Source organism: Bombus huntii, chromosome 2 (genome assembly GCF_024542735.1).
Source record: "Bombus huntii isolate Logan2020A chromosome 2, iyBomHunt1.1, whole genome shotgun sequence".
Classification (NCBI taxonomy): domain Eukaryota; kingdom Metazoa; phylum Arthropoda; class Insecta; order Hymenoptera; family Apidae; genus Bombus; species Bombus huntii.
In genome coordinates, this window is record NC_066239.1 from 45,041 (window position 1) to 68,472 (window position 23,432).

The 23,432-nt window shown below is 35.3% G+C and overlaps 2 protein-coding genes and 1 long non-coding RNA gene across 8 annotated transcripts in view; 1 reads left to right on the top strand and 2 right to left on the bottom strand.

Annotated features, from left to right (window-relative positions):
- Nucleotides 1-11,578, bottom strand: part of LOC126878213 (venom serine protease Bi-VSP-like) — a 54,331-nt gene extending 42,753 nt beyond the window's left edge. Inside the window, exon 1 of the mRNA XM_050640780.1 lies at nt 10,802-11,578. Coding sequence (XP_050496737.1) covers nt 10,802-10,904 — 103 coding nt within the window. The 5' untranslated portion in view covers nt 10,905-11,578. The remainder of the gene's footprint in view (nt 1-10,801) is intronic.
- Nucleotides 1-23,432, top strand: part of LOC126878216 (omega-amidase NIT2-A-like) — an 82,725-nt gene that overhangs the window by 17,661 nt on the left and 41,632 nt on the right. The window contains exon 1 of one of the 6 annotated variants that reach the window (XR_007695594.1): nt 12,970-13,023. The exons of the other annotated variants lie outside the window; for them this stretch is intronic. The gene's annotated coding sequence lies outside the window, so the exon portion shown is untranslated. Of the gene's footprint in view, nt 1-12,969; nt 13,024-23,432 lie in introns of those variants that run through there. 6 annotated transcript variants of the gene reach the window in all.
- Nucleotides 5,918-9,245, bottom strand: LOC126878218 (uncharacterized). The gene is made up of 5 exons (XR_007695597.1): nt 9,211-9,245; nt 8,939-9,034; nt 6,606-6,701; nt 6,251-6,529; nt 5,918-6,175 (listed from the first exon to the last, which is right to left on the bottom strand). It is a non-coding gene; the product is annotated as an uncharacterized LOC126878218 (long non-coding RNA).

Sequence of the window (23,432 nt, forward strand, 5' to 3'; positions counted from 1 at the left end):
TCAAATTGAGCGCGTTGATAGACACCGGTAGTGAGCTGACTCTAATGCGAGCAGATCAGCATGTGAAAATCGGAGCGCCCAGATTAAGTCGGGAAATCGTTGGATTTGGCGGTGTCGGTTCCGGAAGGAATTTTACGCTCGGGAAATTTTCCACGAACATTATTATAGACAATGAGTCGTACTGTATAACCATACACGTAGTTCCAGACACAGTGATGCAACATTCGCTTATTATTGGCGCAGACTTTTTGGACACTGTTGAAATAAGTATAAAAGGGGGAGAATCTTTTATTAGTAGAATAAAGGACGAAAATCCCGATGAGTGTCCGGAAGTCCTCAAGATAGATGTAGAGACACAGGCGAGTGAGATAGATTTGTCACACGTTAAGGACATGCAACATAGGCTAAAAAGAGATTTGAAGAGAACCAAAGCATTGCTAAGAGACGCTCAAACGATGCTGGAGAGATCGAAAGGTGACTCGACGGGTAAAGCAGCTTTACGACAGCTGAAGAACCAGTTAGAAGATGCAGAATGCGCTAGAGCAGTTGCAGTTAAAGCGAAACAGGCACTGGAGCAAGAACCGAATGAGACGCTGGCTTCGTTGCAGGAAGTACTGCGGCAACGTTCCGAAGCAGAAGATCGTGTTAATGTAGCTAGTCGCGAACGAACTGAGCTACTGTCGCAATTGGAAGAAAATAAAGAAGAGTTAGCAGAAGTTTTGAAGAAGTATCGGGCAGCTGTGCAGCAAGTGTCGGAGGAACGGAGAATAGTGGCAAGACACGTGGTGATTGGTAAAGTGGACCACGAGATGGTGTCCTCGTCGGATTCTTGCGGCCAGCAGGAGGACTTAGCGAACATCACGAGGAGGAAGAATCTGGCTAAACAACAGCAACAGGATGTTGTTGATGATATTTGCGAATTTACTGAGAAGGATAGCGTTGCGGATGTGAGGGTTGTTTCAAGTTTTCGGATAGACTCGAAGAGAGTGAATGCAAGGCGAACGAAAAGACAAGGGAAGTCGCACGTGCGGAATCCCTCCAATAATATCGATATACAGAGGATGTGGATGACGAGGACGACGATGGGATTGTCGAGGACACGATGAACGTGAAGACCTTCGAAAAAGAAGAGATCATAGTCTCGGTAGATGGTAAGTTGTTAACGTCTTCCATGTACGAACCGAGCCTACGAAAATGTCACGATGCTGCCACGACGATCAAAGCCCCTGACAAGAGTGAAATGGGTAAACAAACAACGGAGAGGAAGATAGAGGAAGAGCGAAAGAGGAGCAGTAGCATCGAGGACGAACAGGCCGCGGTGTTCAAAGAGGAACGAGATCAGCTGCGTGCGGACGCAAAGAGACGGATTGAGGAGATCCAAATCCGAAACAAGCGGGCGTATAACAGGAGACGCAAGAAGGCGACAGCATACAGGACGGGAGATCTAGTGGCAATCGAGAGGATGCAGAGGGGTCCCGGGCTAAAGCTGCATCCGAAGTTTCTTGGACCGTATCGGGTGATAAAAGTCCTGCGAAATGACCGATGCATAGTGCAGCGAGAGGGGGAGCACGAAGGGCCACGTACAACTTCCACGGCAGCCGATCACATGAAATGGTGGAATGCTGACGATAGTGATGTAAGTGCGAGCGGCGATGATGAGCACATCTGAGGGCAGATGTGATTGTCAGGAAAGGCCGATTGTAATATCGTAGAATAGCTTTGATTGGAGATCGGCTGAAAATAGAAAAACCGTGTACGTCGTGTTTCTGTGGTTCGTTTACATTTAAGAGTGCCTACGTGACTAAAGGCACGTAGTTGGTAGTTCTTACATAGGTATGAGGGAAACAATAGACAACGTTAGAAGAAGGACGGTTTCGCTATCCAAAGCGAATCGAAAAGTGTGCGTGTTGCGAGAATCAGAGTTGATCGAGACGTCGAAGCATAGAGTCGTTAGAATTGAGTTGCGAGTGTTGTCGAGTGTTAGAGTTGCTAGTGAGAGAGAGAAAGAGAGAGAGAGAGAGAGAGAGAGAGTTACCAAATAGTTGTCAAGTTATTTGTTGTAAATACGAGCGTTGCATTTAGTTTTCCTGTTAATCAAACATCGTTTCTCTGTCTAACTAATATCTGTATTTTCAATCCATTATTAATAAATTATAATTAATCGAACAAAATTACACCTTTAATATATTCCGATATTACATTACCGTGATGTAATATTTATCATGCTTATTTTGTACGTAAAACGAATCGTTGGAATATTCCCGAAGCTAACGAAGCATTTCCCAAAAGTTAAACCGAAGAGATTAACGCGAATAGTTAAGTGAAATTTTTCCATTAACTTGCTGACCAACCGGCAAATAAAAAATCATAAAAATTGTTTCAATGTGTTGAGGTCACGCATAACTTCTTTTTTCATTGACGATTACCAAACAGGTAAAATTTCGAAATTGTACGAAGGCCACGTGACCAGATCGTATTGGAATTTGAAGTGCATGGAAAAAGACAACTCGAAGTACAAACCTTGAGCTGTACTACTCGAAGTACAAACGTGAACTAATGGATGCAGAAAAGCAATTAACGCCAAACATCCGAACAGCATCTTGGAGCCCGTCATTGTTCTGAAATAAAAGAAGTGACGAATTAAAAAGACGCAGGACTAATAATAATAAAAGAAACTTAGTTCGTATTATAAATTGAATTTACATCAGAAAAGAAGCACGACCAAGCGAAACAGATCGTAGAAATGACAAATATCATCGATATACGTTTCAGTGTAATTTCACTTTTGAAAATTATTTAGTTTAATACGATCGTATTCATCGCTCCGAAACTTTCATTGTGCTGCAATTTGTGCTGCGTCTTTTTAATTTCTCTATCTTTCTGTGTTTTCGGAAAAATTACTTGAAAGATTAAGAATTGCTTGCCTTATTTTATTTTCGATTAGTTAGGATTTGATTATTCCAGGTAAGGTTTATTATTTATAACAGGTTTTATCACTTGTTTATTATTTAGGAGTTTGTTATTTTAGGATTAGTACCTTTTAGGATTTCTTATCCTTCGAGTTTCTGTTTCAGATATCTAGGTCTATTTCAAGATGTTTTATTACATTAGGATTATTTATTCGATTAAGATAATTTAAGAGTTTCACAATGTACAAAGAAATAATCGCGTGAAATTTAGATTTATGCTTTAAACGTATTAAACACGCGGTAATTTCAATGTCTATAGCCTCGAACGTGTTCTGATTAGTTGTGTCATTGTCTGTGACATTGAAATCACAAAAATCCATTGCAAGTGTGCTGTCATGCAATGTGGATGTAATTGGGTTTTTTGGGGTTAGGTTGGGGTTAGGTTGTATCATCTGATTTGTACAGTACTATTTTAACGCAAGGACAGGAAAGTTATTATATATTTCCCGTCCATTATTTGAATCGTTGTGAAGTGTAACGAATTATATTCGATTCGAGGAGATGTTAATGAATTACCCATTTCATATGTAATTACATGGAAATAAAAATCATTGCAAAAGTAATTGATCTAATGACAACGGAATTTCCAATATTTTTTTGTTTCGTCACGTCTTTTTCGTAATATATCTTTTATAGGTACGTGATTTATTAATCGTTCGAATGGAAATAATTATTCGTATAATATTCAAACGATTCTAGCCATAAAATAAATTAAAACGATACCTGTCAATGATATGCAATCTGCGTATGACGTCAACCTCGATCTATGCTTATACAAGAAATTTTATCAATCAATGACTAGATATACAATAATCAAATATTATAAAATTTCCTGAAAACCTTTAGGTGTTAATATCTTTAATATTTGCAAGTTATTGTTTAGCGCTAATTAGTTAGAATGTAACAAGTGGTGTACCAGAATTGAGATAATTAAGCCACACGAACAATCTTATTTAGATCTTTTTAATTTTTTAATTCTCTTTTACTCTAACACTTCGTAAAATTAATCTTCATTAGCTACTACACTTCATAGAATAACAAGAGATAATTTTTCTTATATAACGTTTCATTCATAAAATCTATCATTAAAGTATATCTTCATAAAAATATCATTCCATACTAACGGTATATTTGGCGTCATACGAGATAACAGTTACCAGTGATGACATATGTAACTTTATAAAGATATCTCGTTTTATTATATATTAAAAGAATGTACTCATTGCTGCTATATTTCAGATGAAAAAAAGGAGGCAATGATTTTACAGTAAAATCGTTCGTTTACAACTGATTCATTTACATTTCATGATAATACTGTGCATTCTGAATATGCTATGATTTGGTTTAAAATAATAAATAGTCCATTCTTGCATACTATTGCTCCAGCTTTACTTGTATTTTCGATATTGGTATAAATAGAAAGACAATTAATGTCGTTCGAGTCTATTTTCGGATCATTTATATTACGTTTAATCCATATAGTTATCATATGAGACATAGTATCGTAAAATTTGGAAGAATAAAACGTTCGTACAGGAAGTACATTTTATAAGAACTCCAACAAATCTGCGTGTGCACCTAAAATACAAACTGATAGTGATTGTTCATAAGTTTATATACATTATCTAATGTCAATCGAAGGTATCAATTCTTTTTCTCCATAAGAGTACTTTTTCATTTATATGTGTTCAAAAATACATGTGTTCAACCGTGAAGCATATGTCACCTACAACGAAAAAGAGTTTTCCTATACTTAATATTTCCTTTATATACCTATGAAAGTCTATTCTTCGCGTAGTATGAAATTATGAATAAATCTGGAATATTGTTCAATCTGAAAAGAAAAATAACTTATTGACATCATTCATTGATACGAGATTCAGAATGTTTGTTTTGTCTTGCAGAAAAAGAAGGCAGCCCTCCCTTTCTTTTAATGTGAAATAGAAAGCGAAAATTTGAAAACAGATTTTTTGGAAATTTACTTGCAAATATCGTTTTCAATATCGTGATTTTCTTCCCAATGGTACTGTACTTTCAAATTTTCCAGTATCCCTCTAAAAACAAAAAGTCGAACCTCGTTATTGTTAACGTAGGCATTACAAGGAAGCGAAGTATTAGAAAGCAGCTCCTTTTTATTATGGATTTCTCTATAATCATGTAAATAAGAAATTCCGGAAATTTTTTCCTCAAGAATTTAATTCTTGTGTTTTGATTGATAATTATTACACTGCATACTAACTTTTCGCATACTGTTCGCGTCTAACAGTTTCCTAATAATAACTACTTCAAAATTACATATGTTCTTGCACGAATTCAAAAGTACGTATGATACAATTACAATTGATTCTAAAATAATAATTATTTAAAGATATTAAGATACTAATTAAACGTTTCACTGTATTTCAAAATCTGGAACAACAAATTTTTATTTATAAAAAATGAAACTGTCTTTATATATTCTTTGTCACGATGCTATTTCTTATTACCGTGTCGACATTTTTTAAAATTCATTTTGTTATCTCTACGCAATATGAAAATTCATATACTGCTTAATATTTTTTACATATTATCCATCCACCGCATGATATCTCCTGAAAAATCAAAATATTAATGTTATATTATTACAATGCTTCTTAAATTTCAATTTTTGACAAATTTGAAATCCAATATATTTTGCACAATTATTATTTATCAAAAAATTCCAAGTTAGTAACTTTCTTTTCAAATGGCAAATAACATATACTTTGACTTACCTGTAAGTTTTTGTTCCTAATCATCATTTCCTCTTATAGAACATCATTATTGTTCTTATAATTACTACCAGTGTCATAGATATTGTAGTGGCTACAACTGAATTAATAGAAAATGATAAATAACTGTGTATAACACTAACACATAATTGTGTATAACAATGACACATAACTTTTACTTACATATCTGTCGATAAGGGATTACTTACTGTGATATCCTGTTGATGTTTCTTAAGGCACTTGATTAGGTGCGATACGGTATCATTCCTTATGGTATACTGTAGATAAGTATTTTAGAAAATAACAAGAATAAATCTAAATTATTCAGAGGTTCCAGTTTCGGCTTAGACATAAATACAGGACCATTTGCAAAGAAGAAAGGGTGCGTTTCTACAGCCTCGTTATAGTAACCATGAATACCAATCTCTGAATTACTGGTTACTAAACATAAATATCCTATAAAATTTAATATATTTCTTTAATTTTTAATACATACATGAGTTAGTAGTTCTAAATTATGAATCATCCTACCTGTGATATTACGCTTTTCCTTATAATATCATCACTCGAGTGAACAACATTAAGATCATGTAAACCATGTCATCCTATCTTACTGTGAAGATACTTAGTTATGTTATCTAACATTATAAAAATATCATCAAATTCAAGTCCTTTTATTCACATCACATGGCCACGACGATCTGGTTCTTCGTTATATAATGTTCTAAAATTTGTCGTATATATAGGATGTACAAACCGTGATATCAAGGTATCAGTTCTTCCTTCCCAAGGGACAGTTTCATTAAAATTCTGATAGAATTAAAAATTAATTATTAATATTCTAACAATCATATATGTTAAATACGTTATAGTCAACGATATATACCTGAGCGAATGTAGGGGTGATTCCTTGATAATTATAAATGTCATCAGCCCACATCATTGTGCCACTTCTTTGTACTCCAGCCTCTAGATTAACAGCCTAAACAAACATACGAAATTTTATAGAAGCTGTACAAAATATAGTATATATGCGCAATATTGAAGCGTTCAAGGGGATATAAAGGTAATGTACATCACATACACGTGTACTCTCATGCAACAAAATACAATTAGATTTAATAGTATAAGCTCTTTTATTCATCATAATAGATTGGAAATTTAAGTGTCTTACGAGGGTGAGTAAAAAGTTACCCGCTCTGTCGGTGTAGAATTTATTTTAAGCAATTGTCAAAAAAGACATACATCATTTTTTGACATAATCACTCGATTTCTGTATACACTTTGTCCATTTGCCGAAGGACCTTTGTATTTTCTCATTAAAAAATGTTTTGGGCTGAGCTGCGAACCACGAATGCATCGTCGTCTTCACCTTTTCATCAGCTTTTTCGGCATCCATCTCGCACAAACTTTTTAAAATCCAAATCTGTCGTGCACTATTGCATAAGCAGAGCCGTGGCTGATTTGCAAATGATTTGCCACATTATCCAGTGTCACTCGTCTATTCCATAGAGCATAAGTTCATGAGCACGTTCAATGTTGTCATCGTGGATGTGGACGGGCGTCCAGCTGTTTTTTCATAACACTTGTGCGATCTTCTTTGAACTTTTGTGCCCATTCAAACACACTTCGTGACAAAACACTTTCTCCATAATGTGCATTAAATCTTTGATAAATATAGGCATCAAACATAACCTCCGACCACAAGAAACGAATCACAGCATCCTGCACTGTTTTCCTGCAAATCACCATTGCAAAGCGCCATTACTCGCGCAACGGTCACAAACGAATTGACGTAACACAAAGAAACCTGCGCAGCAGCACTGAACAGATATTGACGTCATACGAAGAGTGCAGATGGATCAATACGGTCGACAGAAGTTTTAACTATCTGGAGTGCGGATAAATTTTTACTGAGAGTCGTATAGGAATCTATAATCTGTAAGTACACCTTTGGCTGAATGGAAATTTCTCTTACATATAGTCAAAAATGCTGAAACTGTGTATTGAATTGGAAAGTGATAAAAAATAAGTGAAGTTTCACAGGACGTTTTTAGCGAATAAAAAATAATTTTGAAAGACACGAGACTTATCTTGTATTTTATGCACTCTCTGTGTCCGAATTTCCAGAAGCTCTCTATCTTATGAAGTGTTTTAGATTAGCCGGAAAATTTTGTACGTACGTACAAGAAGTATACGATCTAAGTGGAATATTCCATTATTCTCTTGATACAACAGAAACGAAATTTACAGAACTTCTCAGAAAGTTGGTTTATTATTACCAAATTAATAGAATTAATACACGTTTATCATCTTTACATACCTAAGTCGTGGAGGTTTATCGTGCGTAAAAAATTAGTGTCGTTTCAAAGTTACATTTCGTACATTTTAAGCCTATAATTTGTAACGTACAAAACAATGTAAATTTGAGCTGTTTCTTATCTCCACAATAAGAAAATCCAACTTTACGTTTTTTACACAATGATATTTATGGAACAGTAATATCATATTATTGCATCGCTTGGAGAATGAAGTCAAGGTACGATGTGACCCTAGTGTAAACGCTGGGATACCCAGCTGTGCCGCACTTATAAGCATAAGACACAATACCTATTAAATACGAGGTTAATTCATGTTGTATCAGCAGTGGTCCGCCGCGGTCAGCCTGAAAGGATCGTTAAATTTTTAATCAAAGATACTGAAATATATCGATCGAATTGTATTGAAATTATACTTATATACAGTAATAATCTTCTATTGATTTGTGTATTGAAATACTCCAATTTATAACGTACATGTTATATGTATTTTGAGCAAAACTAAGATTAGAAGGAAATTAGATTAAATACCATAACGAGGTGTGAGAAGTGGGCAAAACTATTAAATTGTGTTTATCTATTATTTTTAATGTTTAAGACGTCGATTTGATGTTAATTCGAATCGACGTGTCTTCAGATACCGTATAGTTTGTAGTAACTCTGTAACTTAATTACCGTACAAGAATCCTCTCCACCCTGAGCATGTTCGGCGCATATTATACCATCAGTGATATCAGGTGCATTAGGAAATTTGGAATAAGCTATTTTGCATTCGGCGTTCTTAATCACTGGCATTTGTACTTCCATTAATGCATTAGGTCGTGGTCGTCCTACGAAGAAAATAAGAAAGATATTTAAGACTGGAACTATTTAATTTTATTATAAAATTGATATCACTTACTATATCTTAATGCTCCCCATCCAGCAACAAGGGGGTTATAGCCGACGAAGTTGCTCTTTCGTAGGGGCTCTTTCGTACAAATGGGATATACGTACCCTGAAAAATAAAAAAATAAATGAAAATGCAGGAAACGAATGACCAAAAGTATGAGAAAGAATTATACACGCTTTATGACACAATATATGTGTACAGTAAGAAATTTCAGGATATGATACTTCAGTAATACTCAATAGCATATATATATATATATATATATATATTTGAGGACTTACTCGAAAATGGCACCTCCTCCACCAATCTAAGAATGGCAATATTATGATTGTGTATGTTTTCTATTCCATCCATATGTGCACAATGTGCTGCGGTCAAAACATGCCTAGCCGATATCAGGGAACCTCCGCACTTCCATAGTGGTTTGTCTGGGTTTCGGGGATTACGAAAACCTAATGCAGCGATCCATGGCCAATCGCCTAAAATGCAATAGCCATAGTTGTGAATGTACATAATTTTTTCTCACATAACGAGTAACAACGATTATTACCTATTCGATATTCGATCATACAGCAGACGATAAGTACATACGTACAAATACTCTGAAATAGAGATTTGATAAAGACAGAAATTAAATTTTTATTCCAGTGGAATACAAATTATTAAATAATTCTATATAATTTCTATTTGAACTATACTGAACTATAAAGTTCAAACGTGTAATTTCTGCCCTAACAGTTTTTGATCTCTATCCATATTATTACTCCTATATCAATTTTTTATTTCAAGCAAAAAGATACTCTTCCTAACATGAAGTAAAAGAAAGAAATAATTCAAGTTAATAAGTAAAGTTACTACCGATAAAATCATAGCATTATTATTTAGTCTAATTGAAATGTACATTGATGTGCTGTTTAATGCCTTTAAAGTTCATTCTTTGCAGTAAATGGCTTATTATTAATCGGAAAGAAAGACATAAAACGTACCAAGTTCAGCTGGTTTACCATCGACCACCCTGGTATGAGAGACGTTGCTAAAACCACAGTATGGTGGTCGCAAAGCCTTATACTTATACACAGTTTTTATTAAAATTTCTCTCTTCTCTTTGTTTGGATCGTTCGGACAGCAAACGATCGTAACATTGCCCTGGTATCTGCACACTGATCGTCTATAAAAATCGGTGGCTGTACGGTACTGTATCTGCCATATTTCTTGCAGAGGTTTACATTTTCTGTAGTCAAGGCACCTGCCTTCTTGATTGTCCGGTGTGGTACATTCTGGATCAAACAATTTTAAAACATTTATACAGTTCAAAGATGCGTAAGAGAGCGACACCGATTACTCAACTTTCGAAGTAAAAGGCCGATCAAGTCCACCGGATTGCCCTACAGACACGTATTAATCCGTAAGAGTTAGTCATCATGTTGATAATAATTATCTAAAGAAACTTTTCACGTGAAAATATAAAATTTTAATTGATTAGATATTGTGTTAGCCATACTTAAGAAAGAAAATGAAAATGAATGAAATGAAAGAAAAGGACTACCTTCAACCTCATGTTTTAAATAAACACTTTGTCAGTTTTGCGGTAAATAAATTCTTAGGAATTCAGGACAGTTTTTAGTGAATCATTTTGTTTCGACCGTTCGCGGAGAGACGCGATCGCGAGATAGCACGTCAACGAGAGTTGTAATTTCCCGTTACGATTAAATAATCGACGCCACGAACTGATCAGTTCAGTAGTTCAATGAAATTCCACAGAATTAACACAAATAAATTAATGTTTATTTCAACAACTTATTAACTAGAAAGACATAAATGGAACAAAAAAAATGTAACTGCGTTTTGGTTGATAAGTAATGCGCGACATACCACATGTGTTGACGGTTCGACTTCTCGAAAAGTTCTGAACGCCTTTCGATTTTTTTCGTTTTTTCTGGAAGGCGACCCCCACTACGTTCGGATCACGCCACATTCTTTTACGCGAGGTAAAATAACGACCACGAGTCGACGTTTCTGGAAGTCGCCCTGCTTAATGAACCATGCGCTTGCCACTACAATGTTTGTTTGCCGGGCAGACACGACGATCCGTCTGCGACATTATAGTGCCGCGATCGATAGTTAAGAATATGACCTATGGTAAGCCGCATGGCGTAACATTCTCCCCCCGTTGAGAGGGTACCGATCAAACTAGGGAGGTGTGGTTGAAGTTCCCATCTTATTTCGTCTCGGTGGCTAGTTGTTCGGGTTTCTCGAGATCGGGTTGAATTGGCAGTGGGACAAGCCTTTTGACGCCCCGATCCAAAATGCTCTTTGCCGTCTGAACTGTAGCTGTCCGGATGACACCATCGGCGCCTGGATGAATCTTGATAACTCGGCCCAGAGGCCAATGCATGGAGGGAACGTTGTCCTCTCTGAGGATGACGATTGTGCCCTTTTGGATGCTGTGTCCACCCTTGCTCCATTTATTGCGGTTGGTTAGCTCGTTCAAATACTCCTTATGCCAGCGGTTCCAAAAATGTTGTTTAAGCTGTTGGATATGCTGCCATTTGGAGAGTCGGTTCGATGGAATGTCCCTGAAATCTCGATCACGTAAGCACATTAATGAATCGCCAATGAGGAAATGTCCGGGAGTGAGGGCTAGGAGATCATTTGGATCGGTGGAGATAGAAGTTAGAGGGCGGGAATTGAGGACTGCTTCTATTTCTATGATAAGAGTATTACGGTGTTAAGCTCATATGTTTCTGTTTCTCCACTCGCGCTGCGCCATAATATCCTTTGATATTTCCGATCCTCTGGTCGTACGAGGAATTGCCGATACATTTTCTCGATGTCGCCAGTGAGTACGTACTGATGAGCGCGGAATCTAATTAATATGCAAAATAAATTGTGAATTGATTCGAGAATATAGGATTTCCCCATTTTCATGATTATCGTGATTTTTGTATAAATATATTTTTTAAGATACTAATAATTAGGTACTTATAAATTAGTATTATCAATTATTTTGCATTTATAATTCCGCCTCTAGTATAAGTGTTAATTGAAAACTAACTTTATGTTTCAAAAAGTACTAGCAAAGTCGTTGAGTAACAAGCCACTGATGCTAACACAAATAGCATTGTCGTAATTAAATATTTCTAAATATTCATTTTTCATTTTGAACCTGTAGAAACAATTTATTATATATACTATTAGCTAAGTAATTGCATATTTAATTAAGTCGAAATATAAAACTTAGTTATTTTAATAATTTAAAAAATAAAAAACTGACAAACATTTCAATTTAATTTATGGTTGGAACAAAAGACATTTCATTAATTGAAATATTGCAATGCAGAGTACTTTCCAAAATACGCCGAGAGTATTCCTGATGGTGAAACGAGCGTTGCTTCATCGAACGCAGCTAAAGAAAACAACATCTATGTAGTTGGTGGTACGATGCCTGAAATAGAGGGCGATAAATTGTACAATACCTGTACTATTTGGGGTCCCGATGGAACTTTGATAGCAAAACACCGAAAGGTAAGTAATATATTCCTTTATGGCTTTGAATTTGAAAATATTGGGGCGAAGAAAGTGACTCTATCTAGGAATAATTTAGGAATATACATATGTACATACGTATACTATAACCAATTCTATAATTTACGGTTTATAAAATACGTTATGATACGGGAAACGCCCATTTTTGTTGTAATGTGTTTGTGTTGTATAAATTTTTCAAATACTTAAAATATTATTATGCTTATTTTTTCTCCTTTTTAAACATTATTAAATGATAGGATTTTTTAATAAAAGAAAGTGATAAAAACGCTGTCAGTTATTAAATAAAAAATAATTAAAGTTTAGGAGTTGGTAACTTTGATATTAAATTACAAAAGTTGCAGCAATAGAATTAGCGACTACATTTTTATGTTATTAGGTACATCTATTCGACATCGACATTCCTAATAAGATTACTTTTCGAGAGAGTGATTCACTCAGTCCTGGTAACTCCCTAACGACGTTCGATGTGAAGGGCTGCAAAATAGGTATTGGCATTTGCTATGATATTAGATTCGAGGAAATGGCACGCATTTATCGGAACAAAGGTACAGTAACTTAATCGATCAATACTTAACTAGCAAAAAATTAAATATCTTTCTTAAATATATTCTATATAAAATTAATATAATCTGTAACTCTGTATAAACAGAAGCTTAATTTAAAAAAACCAGTATATTTGCTGAAAATGAAACAAATAAAAGAATTAAAAGCACAATAAGAGGACTGTCCTCGCATATTCAGAAATGATGGAATGTGAACCGTGCAACTACGAAGTTAATTGGTATTCGGTGGCTTCATATTTCCTGCTTCTCTGGGTTAGGTTGCCAAATGCTGATATATCCAGCGGCATTCAATATGACCACTGGACCACTGCACTGGTCATTACTTCAGCGTTTCAGAGCGAATGATAATCAATTATACGTTGCCTGCATATCACCGGCTCGTGTTCCTTAAGCAAGTTACGTCGCATGGGGACATACACAGTTGACCAATCCCTGGGGAAAGATTCTTTACGATTTGGAAACTCAAGAGAATATGGCAGTCACCGATATCGGTAATTTACAGCTTAAAATTAAAAGCGAGAGATCCATGATGTAATTAATTTTTAGTCTCGTTAATTTATCGATTTAGCCATCTTCCTCTGTATTTGTTGAATTTATTAGTAAGCATTACTTATTACTTCGTATGTTTCTTTTTTCTATCAGATCTAAAAGTTGTTGAGGAAGTAAGGGCTCAGATACCTACATTTTCTCAGAGACGTACAGATTTGTACGACACTGTCTGTAAGAAGGAGTAACTCTACACTAAAACAGAAAATGTTTTTTTATAATATTTCTACTACGATATCCTTTTTTTGTGAATTATTACTAATTTCTTATCATTTGTACTAAATGAATGACTCAATTAAGAAAACCAAAACGTTATAAATAATAATCTGTATATCTTGTGTATCAACATGTAATTGGATATTATAATAATATAGGAATGCTATAATAATATAGGATAATAATATAGGAGAATAGTAATATAGAAAAAAACTACATGCTTTTAAACACCTTTAATATCGATCACATAAATTGTTATAATTCACAATGATTACGCATACATAAAAGACCCCTTGATAGTAAAATTTACGATCAAAAGGCAATTACGTATCGTTTAACAACATTTAATTTATAACACCTTTTAAACATTTAGACAGATTAACACATAACACTTCTTATATAGAAACATCAATTCGAAGTTATCAGCTTGGAGAAATTGGTCGATTAATACCTGTAGATTGTCTGTCTCGATGAAAGACTTAAAGAGAGCAAAAACATGATAATGCCGCTAATATAATATTCCTTCTTTCTTGTATCTGTCTGCCTCTCAGGTCGATTTACTAATTACAATAAGTAATTTCGCCTTCTTTGCGCTCTCTTTTAACGCATTCGAGACCGAAAGAAATTCATATCAGTCAGTAGGCAAGGGTATAATATACATATTTTATATATAACTTACGTAGTAATGTATATATCATGTTAATTTCATATTTTTTTCAATATAGAATTATTATATATATATATATATATATGACTGTACATAATACATTATAGAATAACATAGTATATAATTTTATATTTTAAAAATATGAGGCATACTATTTAAGATTGTCATCGATTTAAAATCAAAGTATGAAAAGGATACCCTGGAGAGAGTAAAACACAGAATCATTCTAACTAAACATTCAGATCGTACCGACACCTAGGTATCGTCTTACAATTAAATCTCGGTCTCGAATGGATTAAAATGAAATACATACTTGCAGCTTCAACATCTTCAATATCGAGAAGATTCAAACTTTACAAATAAATGTAAATTGCGATGTAAAACAACGCGATGTAAAAAGGGAAAAAGGAGGAAAGAAGGAACAGGGAAGCAAAGAGAAGAAACGAATTTTTCATTTTCTCTTGCCAGGAATATAAGATGCTAAGTAATCTTCCTAAGTAATCTCCTCCAGCTTTTTCTAGTTTGATCAATAATTATTAGTACATGTTAGGAAAACAAATAGAATTTTTGTTCTCAAGCGAGGTATAATCTAAATTTTGTATGTACACAAAAATGTTAAATATCTGTAATAAACATGGTATAATCAATTTTTTTACATAAAATTATATTGTATAGGCTATTGTTATTTAAACATTTTAAATTGGATGAAGAAAAAAAATGACGCAAATAAAACGTAGGACATTTTAATTAAAGAGACTAATATAGAGATTTATCTACTTAACTGTGATTAAATCATCTCCACTTAACGCTCTACCTCTTCTATTAATTATGCTTCGTTAAACTATGATTACAGAGGATGGGTTTTTTGATAAAATGACATTCTGACAAATATATATAGATCGATATATATAGATATAGATAGACAAATATATAGATTCTTACAACAGTAGTTATGAATGAACAGTAGTTATTGTATCAATTCCGTTCTTCAGAAGCTTCATTTGTGAAAAGACAATTCGCCAGAATATGGATTCACTGTAGTTATAGCTATAGGATTTCAATCTAGTTGACAGACTTGCTTTACGTAGAGAATATCTGTCTCTTGTTCTACCTTATCGCGATTCTCTCCTCATCTTATACGCTTTGTCGAGCAAAGTAATATTGGCATATATCTCGGCTCTGGTTACAATCATTAGTTTCCGCCTAAACGGTTAGAATCACATAGCTCGCGCTCTACTCTCGTTTATTCAACATTCAGGCCATATGGTCGCATGCGACGAGTTTTATGTTAATTCCGACCGATTACAATACCTTTCTTTCGTTTACAAGGAACGACGAGACTGGCAGTTGCGTGATTTCCAATGCAAAAGCCGCGATATCTGCACGATAACCTAACCTCAACCGATTTTGTTGTACTATTCTTACGTGGACTTCGTTTGTACCACTTTCGTAACAAAAATAGAATACGTAGAACACAGCATTCCGTTATGCGATATTGTCGATTCCTAACATCCGAAAAATCAGAGATAATTATTTCCCTACAGTTGTACATTTGTGTGAAAAATTACGAACGTAAAGTTGTTTGGTGCATGCACAGTCCTCCCCTCCGCTGCATTTGCGTGGACATGCTAGAAAGATTCACTTTTCCACGGTGAAACTGTATGTATTATAATTTCATTTTTACAAAGGTCGAACATCCTACTATGCATAAATTTAATATTAATATAAGCAGGTTTCGTGTTAAGTATTACATCTGACGTATAAGCACACGTGTGTACGAGCCTTGGTTTTAAATGTCTTATAGTAGACACCGAAAAGATTATTCAGTTGGATATCTGACTCAATATCAATATTTTACTAGGAGATAACATGTTAAGAACACGTTGGTGGATGGCATGGGAGATGATGAATGAAGACATACTTCTGTGAGATACATAAAATAGTAGTCAGAACGTATTTTGGCGCTTGGGGACAGCAACAGCTTTTTTTTTTTTTTATTTATTTGTTGGAATTACAATCAATTCTCGCGTTGAGAATTTTCAGTAATTTTTCTGGCGTGGCGCAGTGACATGGCTGTTTATTTACAATAAGTTAATACTTATTATAGATAGGTATAATTTATAAGTATTATAAGTAAGTGCATTAGCTTAATTTGGATAATTAAATGAATCTAACGTTTAGGTCTAGCGGGTAGTGCCTCTTCAGCCTGCGAATCTGGTCCGTCGTATCGAGTAGTCCAGTGATTAGGGGGTTTCGGTGTTTCTTGACTCTTTTGCTATATCTGTCGCTATATTTTGCTATTTCCTCTTTGACTGTAGGTATCTTGAGGTCGCGATGGATGGTTTCGTTGGTAACATACCAAGGTGCGTCTATTAAGGCTCTTAGCGTTTTCGATTGGAATCGTTGTAGTATTTCGATGTTGGAGTTACTTGCTGTTCCCCATCGCTTCCTATATCCCTATATTCCGTACTTGCTTCGCTTGGTACTTTTATAATTTTCGCAGTTACAATAAAAAATTTAATTCTTAACAGATTAAAGATTTAACCTCTTGCTTTATAGTGTACAATAATTTTTTTTTTTTTTTTTTTTTTTTTTTGTATAGGTTATGTGATCCATAGTTTGAGTAAGCAGTACACACACACACACACACACACACACACACACACACACACACACACACACACACACACACACACACACACACACACACACACACACACACACACACACACACACACACACACACACACACACACACACACACACACACACACAAACACACAGAGATATATTTACGTGATAAGCTTTCATTTCAATCTATATTTAAGATTAATATTTTATCAGTTTCTGTTCGTAACAACATCGAAGTAGTCAATAAGTTTGAAGAGTATAATTAAGGAAGCTATGAAGCAAGAGGTTAAGAACAAATTCTGAAAGAGGTTATGTACAACTCAGTAGTACTGCTTTACATTACTTTGCGAATTACTTTTCAAGCATAAAAATAGTTTAACAGCCACTTATAGTTACTTCCTTACCATTACATTCATTAAATTCGTTTGATTTTGTAAACTAAATAACCACGCTGACCAGTCTCTTATTTAAAATAGAATTATTTTGTCATATATCCAACAGTTTACTTTCTCTTCGTAAATATTATTAATAATTTTATCAATTTCGTATACTTCCATCCTTCGTATAAGTGACAATAAATCAGAAGAGCTTCATAGCAATATTGAACAACATACAGTCAACTACAGCACCATTAGATACATCCACCATACAGTCAACTACAACACCATTAGATAACAGCAATACAATAGATTATTATTTTCTACGTGTCATTGATTCATCATCATCATTTTCCATTTTTTTAGCATATGTAAAAACGTATCTGACGTAATCTTACCTCGCTCTTTGAGTACAAAAATCCATTCAAATGAAACAAAGGGAAAAGAAATAAGAAAACAAACACTCACATACGAATCTTCATTACATAACTGTATGTACTCCTCGAGGTATAATTACTCAGACACGTTACAGCGTACCTTCTTCGTTCCCTGATGGCTGATGTTGATCGTTGACGTTTATAGTGAAAGAATTTCGTCAACGGCGCCATCTGGATCCCTGTTGAAAAATTAAACTAGCCGCAACAGCACCATTAAGCTCATCACCCAGAGTAGCTTTTGTTGCTGAGTCGTGGAGGAATTATTATCATCAACGACATAAACTTTACCAGTTCCGGTAATGTTCTTCATGTGATCCAGGCATTCGAACTCGCAACATCGCTTTCCAAGACGAAATTTTTTGCATGTCTGTAGTAAAAAGAAATCGAATCTGGTCCGTCGTATCGAGTAGTCCAGTGATTAGGGGGTTTCGGTGTTTGTTGACTCTTTTGCTATATCTGTCGCTATATTTTGCTATTTCCTCTTTGACTGTAGGTATCTTGAGGTCGCGATGGATGGTTTCGTTGGTAACATATCAAGGTGCGTCTATTAAGGCTCTTAGCGTTTTCGATTGGAATCGTTGTAGTATTTCGATGTTGGAGTTACTTGGACAGCAACAGCTGGTGATACTGTCATACACCTCCATTTATAAACTTTCGAAAATCGATGTGACCTTCAAACTTTAGTGTATTCTGTTTCACAGCACAAAATGTTTCCGAAACGTACGTTTATTGTTACAATAAACTTGACTAGTGGCTCTGAAATACTATCCTTGAAAAAACAATGGGGAAATTGGAGCAAAAGCAGAAGGAAATAAACAAAGACCTTGTTGGTTCGTAAAAATAAAATATGCTACAGGAAAAACTTTTTCCAACGGATTGAGATGCGACAAGCTTTAAAAGCTATGACGCGAATCGAGCGTTTGTCTACAAGAGCGCATTTTCGGTGGATATATATGTCGGAATGACATTGGGGATAGGGTTGTCGGTGTTTGAGGAGTCTTCATTGAAGGTAGCCATCGTTGCGGTGTAACGAAGATACGATTTATTGACACAGGTATGAATAACACAGGTTTGACAATCTACCACGGCGGTGAGACGTCCGCGACACTAGTGACAATGGTCTCCGGTTCGATAACGAATCCGCGGCCAACGGGATGACAGATGGGCGTTCTCGCTGAATCTAAGTCTGATTCGTAAAAATAATTGCTGAGCGTAAAGACGTTACTCTTTGGTCGACGGGAGCGCGTAAAAGAATGCCCGTCCCGTCCCGATGATGCCACAGAGGAAAACTATAATGGGGTGTGTCTAAGGACACGAGATCATCGGATTCGTCGAGGAAAGCCTTCGTTTAGGAAGTAAGGGAAATTGACGTTGCTGCTAATTGGTCAATCTCCATATCGGTGGTTAGAAAAAGATGGTAGCCGCCCTCGAGGGAAAGTTGCTAGTGGGAGACGCCGCTCGTTGAAAAATATGTCTCCCCTATCTTCCCGTAGTTGGGACAAAGACTGTTTGTCTGTTTGAAGGACTTTAGTTAACTAAACCTTAAGATTTATAACGGGCCCTCGGGCTAGCCGAACATGTACTGCGGAGACGCATCGACATCTGGCAATCATCTTACTCGAAGAATAGGGTCTGCGTGTGGCGAGCCACGGGACAGAAACCGTGGGAATGTTTACTGTCGCGTGTCGCCACGAATATTTCTTTTAAGGAGAGCTATAGAATTACTCCATACCTTTGTTAGGCAAAGCGTTCATCCCTTGACCGCGGCTACGTTGGGCGACAGACTGTCACCTCGAGCCAAAGCTCACCGTCACTAATCTCGAACAATTACAATCGGATTGAATAACTACAATAGTTTAGTTACAGTTATAGTAGACTTTAGATTGCAATGTTGCGGGGCTATCCAAAGGTTCCGGTGTCCTTTCATCTCCGACATATAGATATACATGTATATGTGACGAAATATACTAAAGCAATATTGACCCTTTGTCGCTGAAAGTATCAAACTACAAAACTTCCTTTCAAATTTTCAGAATAAGGAAATCAGGATCATGATAAATAATTGGAACATAATTAAAAATAATATATCTTCTCTATAAGATAATGAATACATTGGTTCATTTAATTTTTATGGATATTCAAACGCTTCTGTGAAATAAAACGTCAAGATTATAGAGTATAAAATTCATAGCTATGAAATAACTAAAACTCTGATGTATTATTAAAAATATACGTTAGGTTGTATGTAGTGATACATACAAAGATTACATGTACAAACCCATAATTAACACAATGCTACCGCAACCATTCTGCAATCTACCTTGCCCAAAACACTCTTCCAGTCACCTCCAAACTCTTCAATTCTCTCCACCTAACCACCCACAAACCATTCACAAACATGCAATTCCCGACAAAAGAAGAACTTATCGTCAGTTGTCCTTAACATCTCGTTCATTCATTTGGTCCCTATCCCCCTATTTCCTCCCACTGCGATGATCGCACTACATTTTTCCACGTCTCTATTCTATTCTCTGGATGATCTGAATTCTCGAGCAGTCGAGTGACGATTGATCTGTACAATTGATCGATTTCTTTTTACTACAGACATGCAAGAAATTCCGTGTTGGAGAGCGATATTGCGAGTTCGAGTGCCTGGACCATCTGAAGAACGTTACCAGAACTGGTATAGTTTATGTCGTTGATGATAAGAATTCCTCCACGACTCAGCAACAAGAGCTACTCTGGGTGATGAGCTTAATGGTGCTGTTGCGGCTATTTTAATTTTTCAACAAGGATCCAGATGGCGCCGTTGACGAAATTCTTTCATTATAAACGTCAACGATCAACATCAGCCATCAGGGAACGAAGAAGGTACGCTGTAACGTGTCTGAGTAATTATACCTCGAGGAGTACATACAGTTATGTAATGAAGATTCATATGTGAGTGTTTGTTTTCTTATTTCTTTTCCCTTTGTTTCATTTGAATGGATTTTTTTACTCAAAGAGCGAGGTAAGATTACGTCAGATACGTTTTTACATATGCTAAAAAAATGGAAAATGATGATGATGAATCAATGACACGTAGAAAATTATAATCTATTGTATTGCTGTTATCTAATGGTGTTGTAGTTGACTGTATGGTGGATGTATCTAATGGTGTTGTAGTTGACTGTATGTTGTTCAATATTGCTATGAAACTCTTCTGATTCATTGTCACTTATACGAAGGATGGAAGTATGCGAATTGGGAGAAGTCAGGTTGAGAGATGCAAGATTTATACGCTCGTTCTGTCAGTTATCCCAGTGTCTGTTACGCGATAGAAAATGAACGAACTGAATAATAAATGCATTATCGGCATGAAGATTGCTTGATGTAGGCCACCGCTTTTTTTCTATCCTTCCGATACCATTTTTCTTTTTTTTCTTTTTTTGCGAAACACTTTGCTAGTCGTGAGAAGCAGCAATTCCCTTCTGCGAATCAATTACGGTTCACGAGAAATTGTATTATAGCCTGGAACGTATTCAAATTATCTTCAATTATTCTCGGCTGTTTCCATTTCCATTCGTCTCTTACGTAAGTACTCGTTTGATGTACGTACATAGTGAGACAATAATCGTTAACACCTTTAATGTCTTCAGTATTATAGAATAAGACGCGAAAATACGTTGAAACCTGACTTTTAGATTCGCGAGACTCTATAAGGCTTCGAAAGTCTCTTGTTTCAGGCCGAATAAAAAATTGTAGATGAAGAATTACATTGCGAGGTCTGTTAAGGAAAATTTTAAATCGTATCGTTGTAATAGGATTATTTCAGAGAGGGAAATTACGTGTTGCGTGCGAAGCCACGAGCTTTCTTTCAGGCTAATATACATAATTGTCCTATCGAACTTTCCATCTAAACCGTTGCGCTCACACGTGGATTTTGCATTTCAATTTTCTTACTTACAGTCCAGTCCAGTGAGACCAAGTTAAATTTTTCAGCCCTCCGAGGTAGAATATGTTTTATAGAGAGACGTACAACGCCATGAAGGGGAGACAGATCAATAAATTGGGTTATCTTTAAATTACTGACAATCATTTCATCGTCGCGGTTTCACCGACACCGAGTCCCCCGGCAACGTCTGTCAAAGCTTATTTACCGATACACTGAAATCAACCACAATCATTTTACCGACCTCTTCCTTTGCTGACAGTTATTATACTCGCTGTCATATGTTATCGTTGATTATACATCTTTATTTACAAATTCGTTCCTGTGTATAACGAAACAAAGGAAGAAACGAAAATGATACGTTTCATGACGCATTGTTAAATTATTAATTAACGAGAGTTACATATCTACATGAATGCTTTGAAATGTCAGTTATAATTCATGAAAATGGATACAAGCCATTTTACTATACATAAATAGAATTATAAAGACATGTTACGTACTAATGCTTTTACGAAATATATTTCTGTATACGTTTGACGTTTCTGTATTATTCCTTATGTGCTTTCTGCTCTTGTGTTTAGCTCGTCGGAAGTAAAAATACGTTAAGCGAATCAGCTAATCTATTCGAGCGTTTCAACGGCTCAGTCTTCTCTTATGCAACTACCAAAAGAGAAGATAAGTCTTTGGTTATACAACATTTCATAACGTCCAAAGTAACGGGGCACTAATTAGTTGCAACTTTAAGACAGACCAGATATCAGTCATCGTCCGTAAATACATTTATTACGATCGTTTAAAGTTTAAAGAAACACCGTTATAAAGTCGTAATACGAGACAAAGCGAAGAGAAAGTAAACTGTTGGATATATGACAAAATAATTCTATTTTAAATAAGAGACTGGTCAGCGTGGTTATTTTGTTTACAAAATCAAACGAATTTAATGAATGTAATGGTAAGGAAGTAACTATAAGTGGCTGTTAAACTATTTTTATGCTTGAAAAGTAATTCGCAAAGTAATGTAAAGCAGTACTACTGAGTTGTACATAACCTCTTTCAGAATTTGTTCTTAACCTCTTGCTTCATAACTTCCTTAATTATACTCTTCAAACTTATTGACTACTTCGATGTTGTTACGAACAGAAACTGATAAAATATTAATCTTAAATATAGATTGAAATGAAAGCTTGTCACGTAAATATATATATATGTACTACTTACTCAAACTATGGATCACATAACCTATAAAAAAAAAAAAAAAAATTATTGTACACTATAAAGCAAGAGGTTAAATCTTTAATCTGTTAAGAATTAAATTTTTTATTGTAACTGCGAAAATTATAAAAGTACCAAGCGAAGCAAGTACGGAATATATGCGGAATATGAATCGCTCAACTAACCAAAGAGCGGCTCAGTGACAAAATTAGTAAAGTAAAGACCACAAATATTACAACATTATATTCTACCACAAAATAATTCTCTATACAAAAAAGGTACACAACGAATCGATTTTTCACAACGATAAGAGTCAACAGAACCAATCAAGACCAGACGAGACTCTCATAAGACAACGATATCAGAGGGAT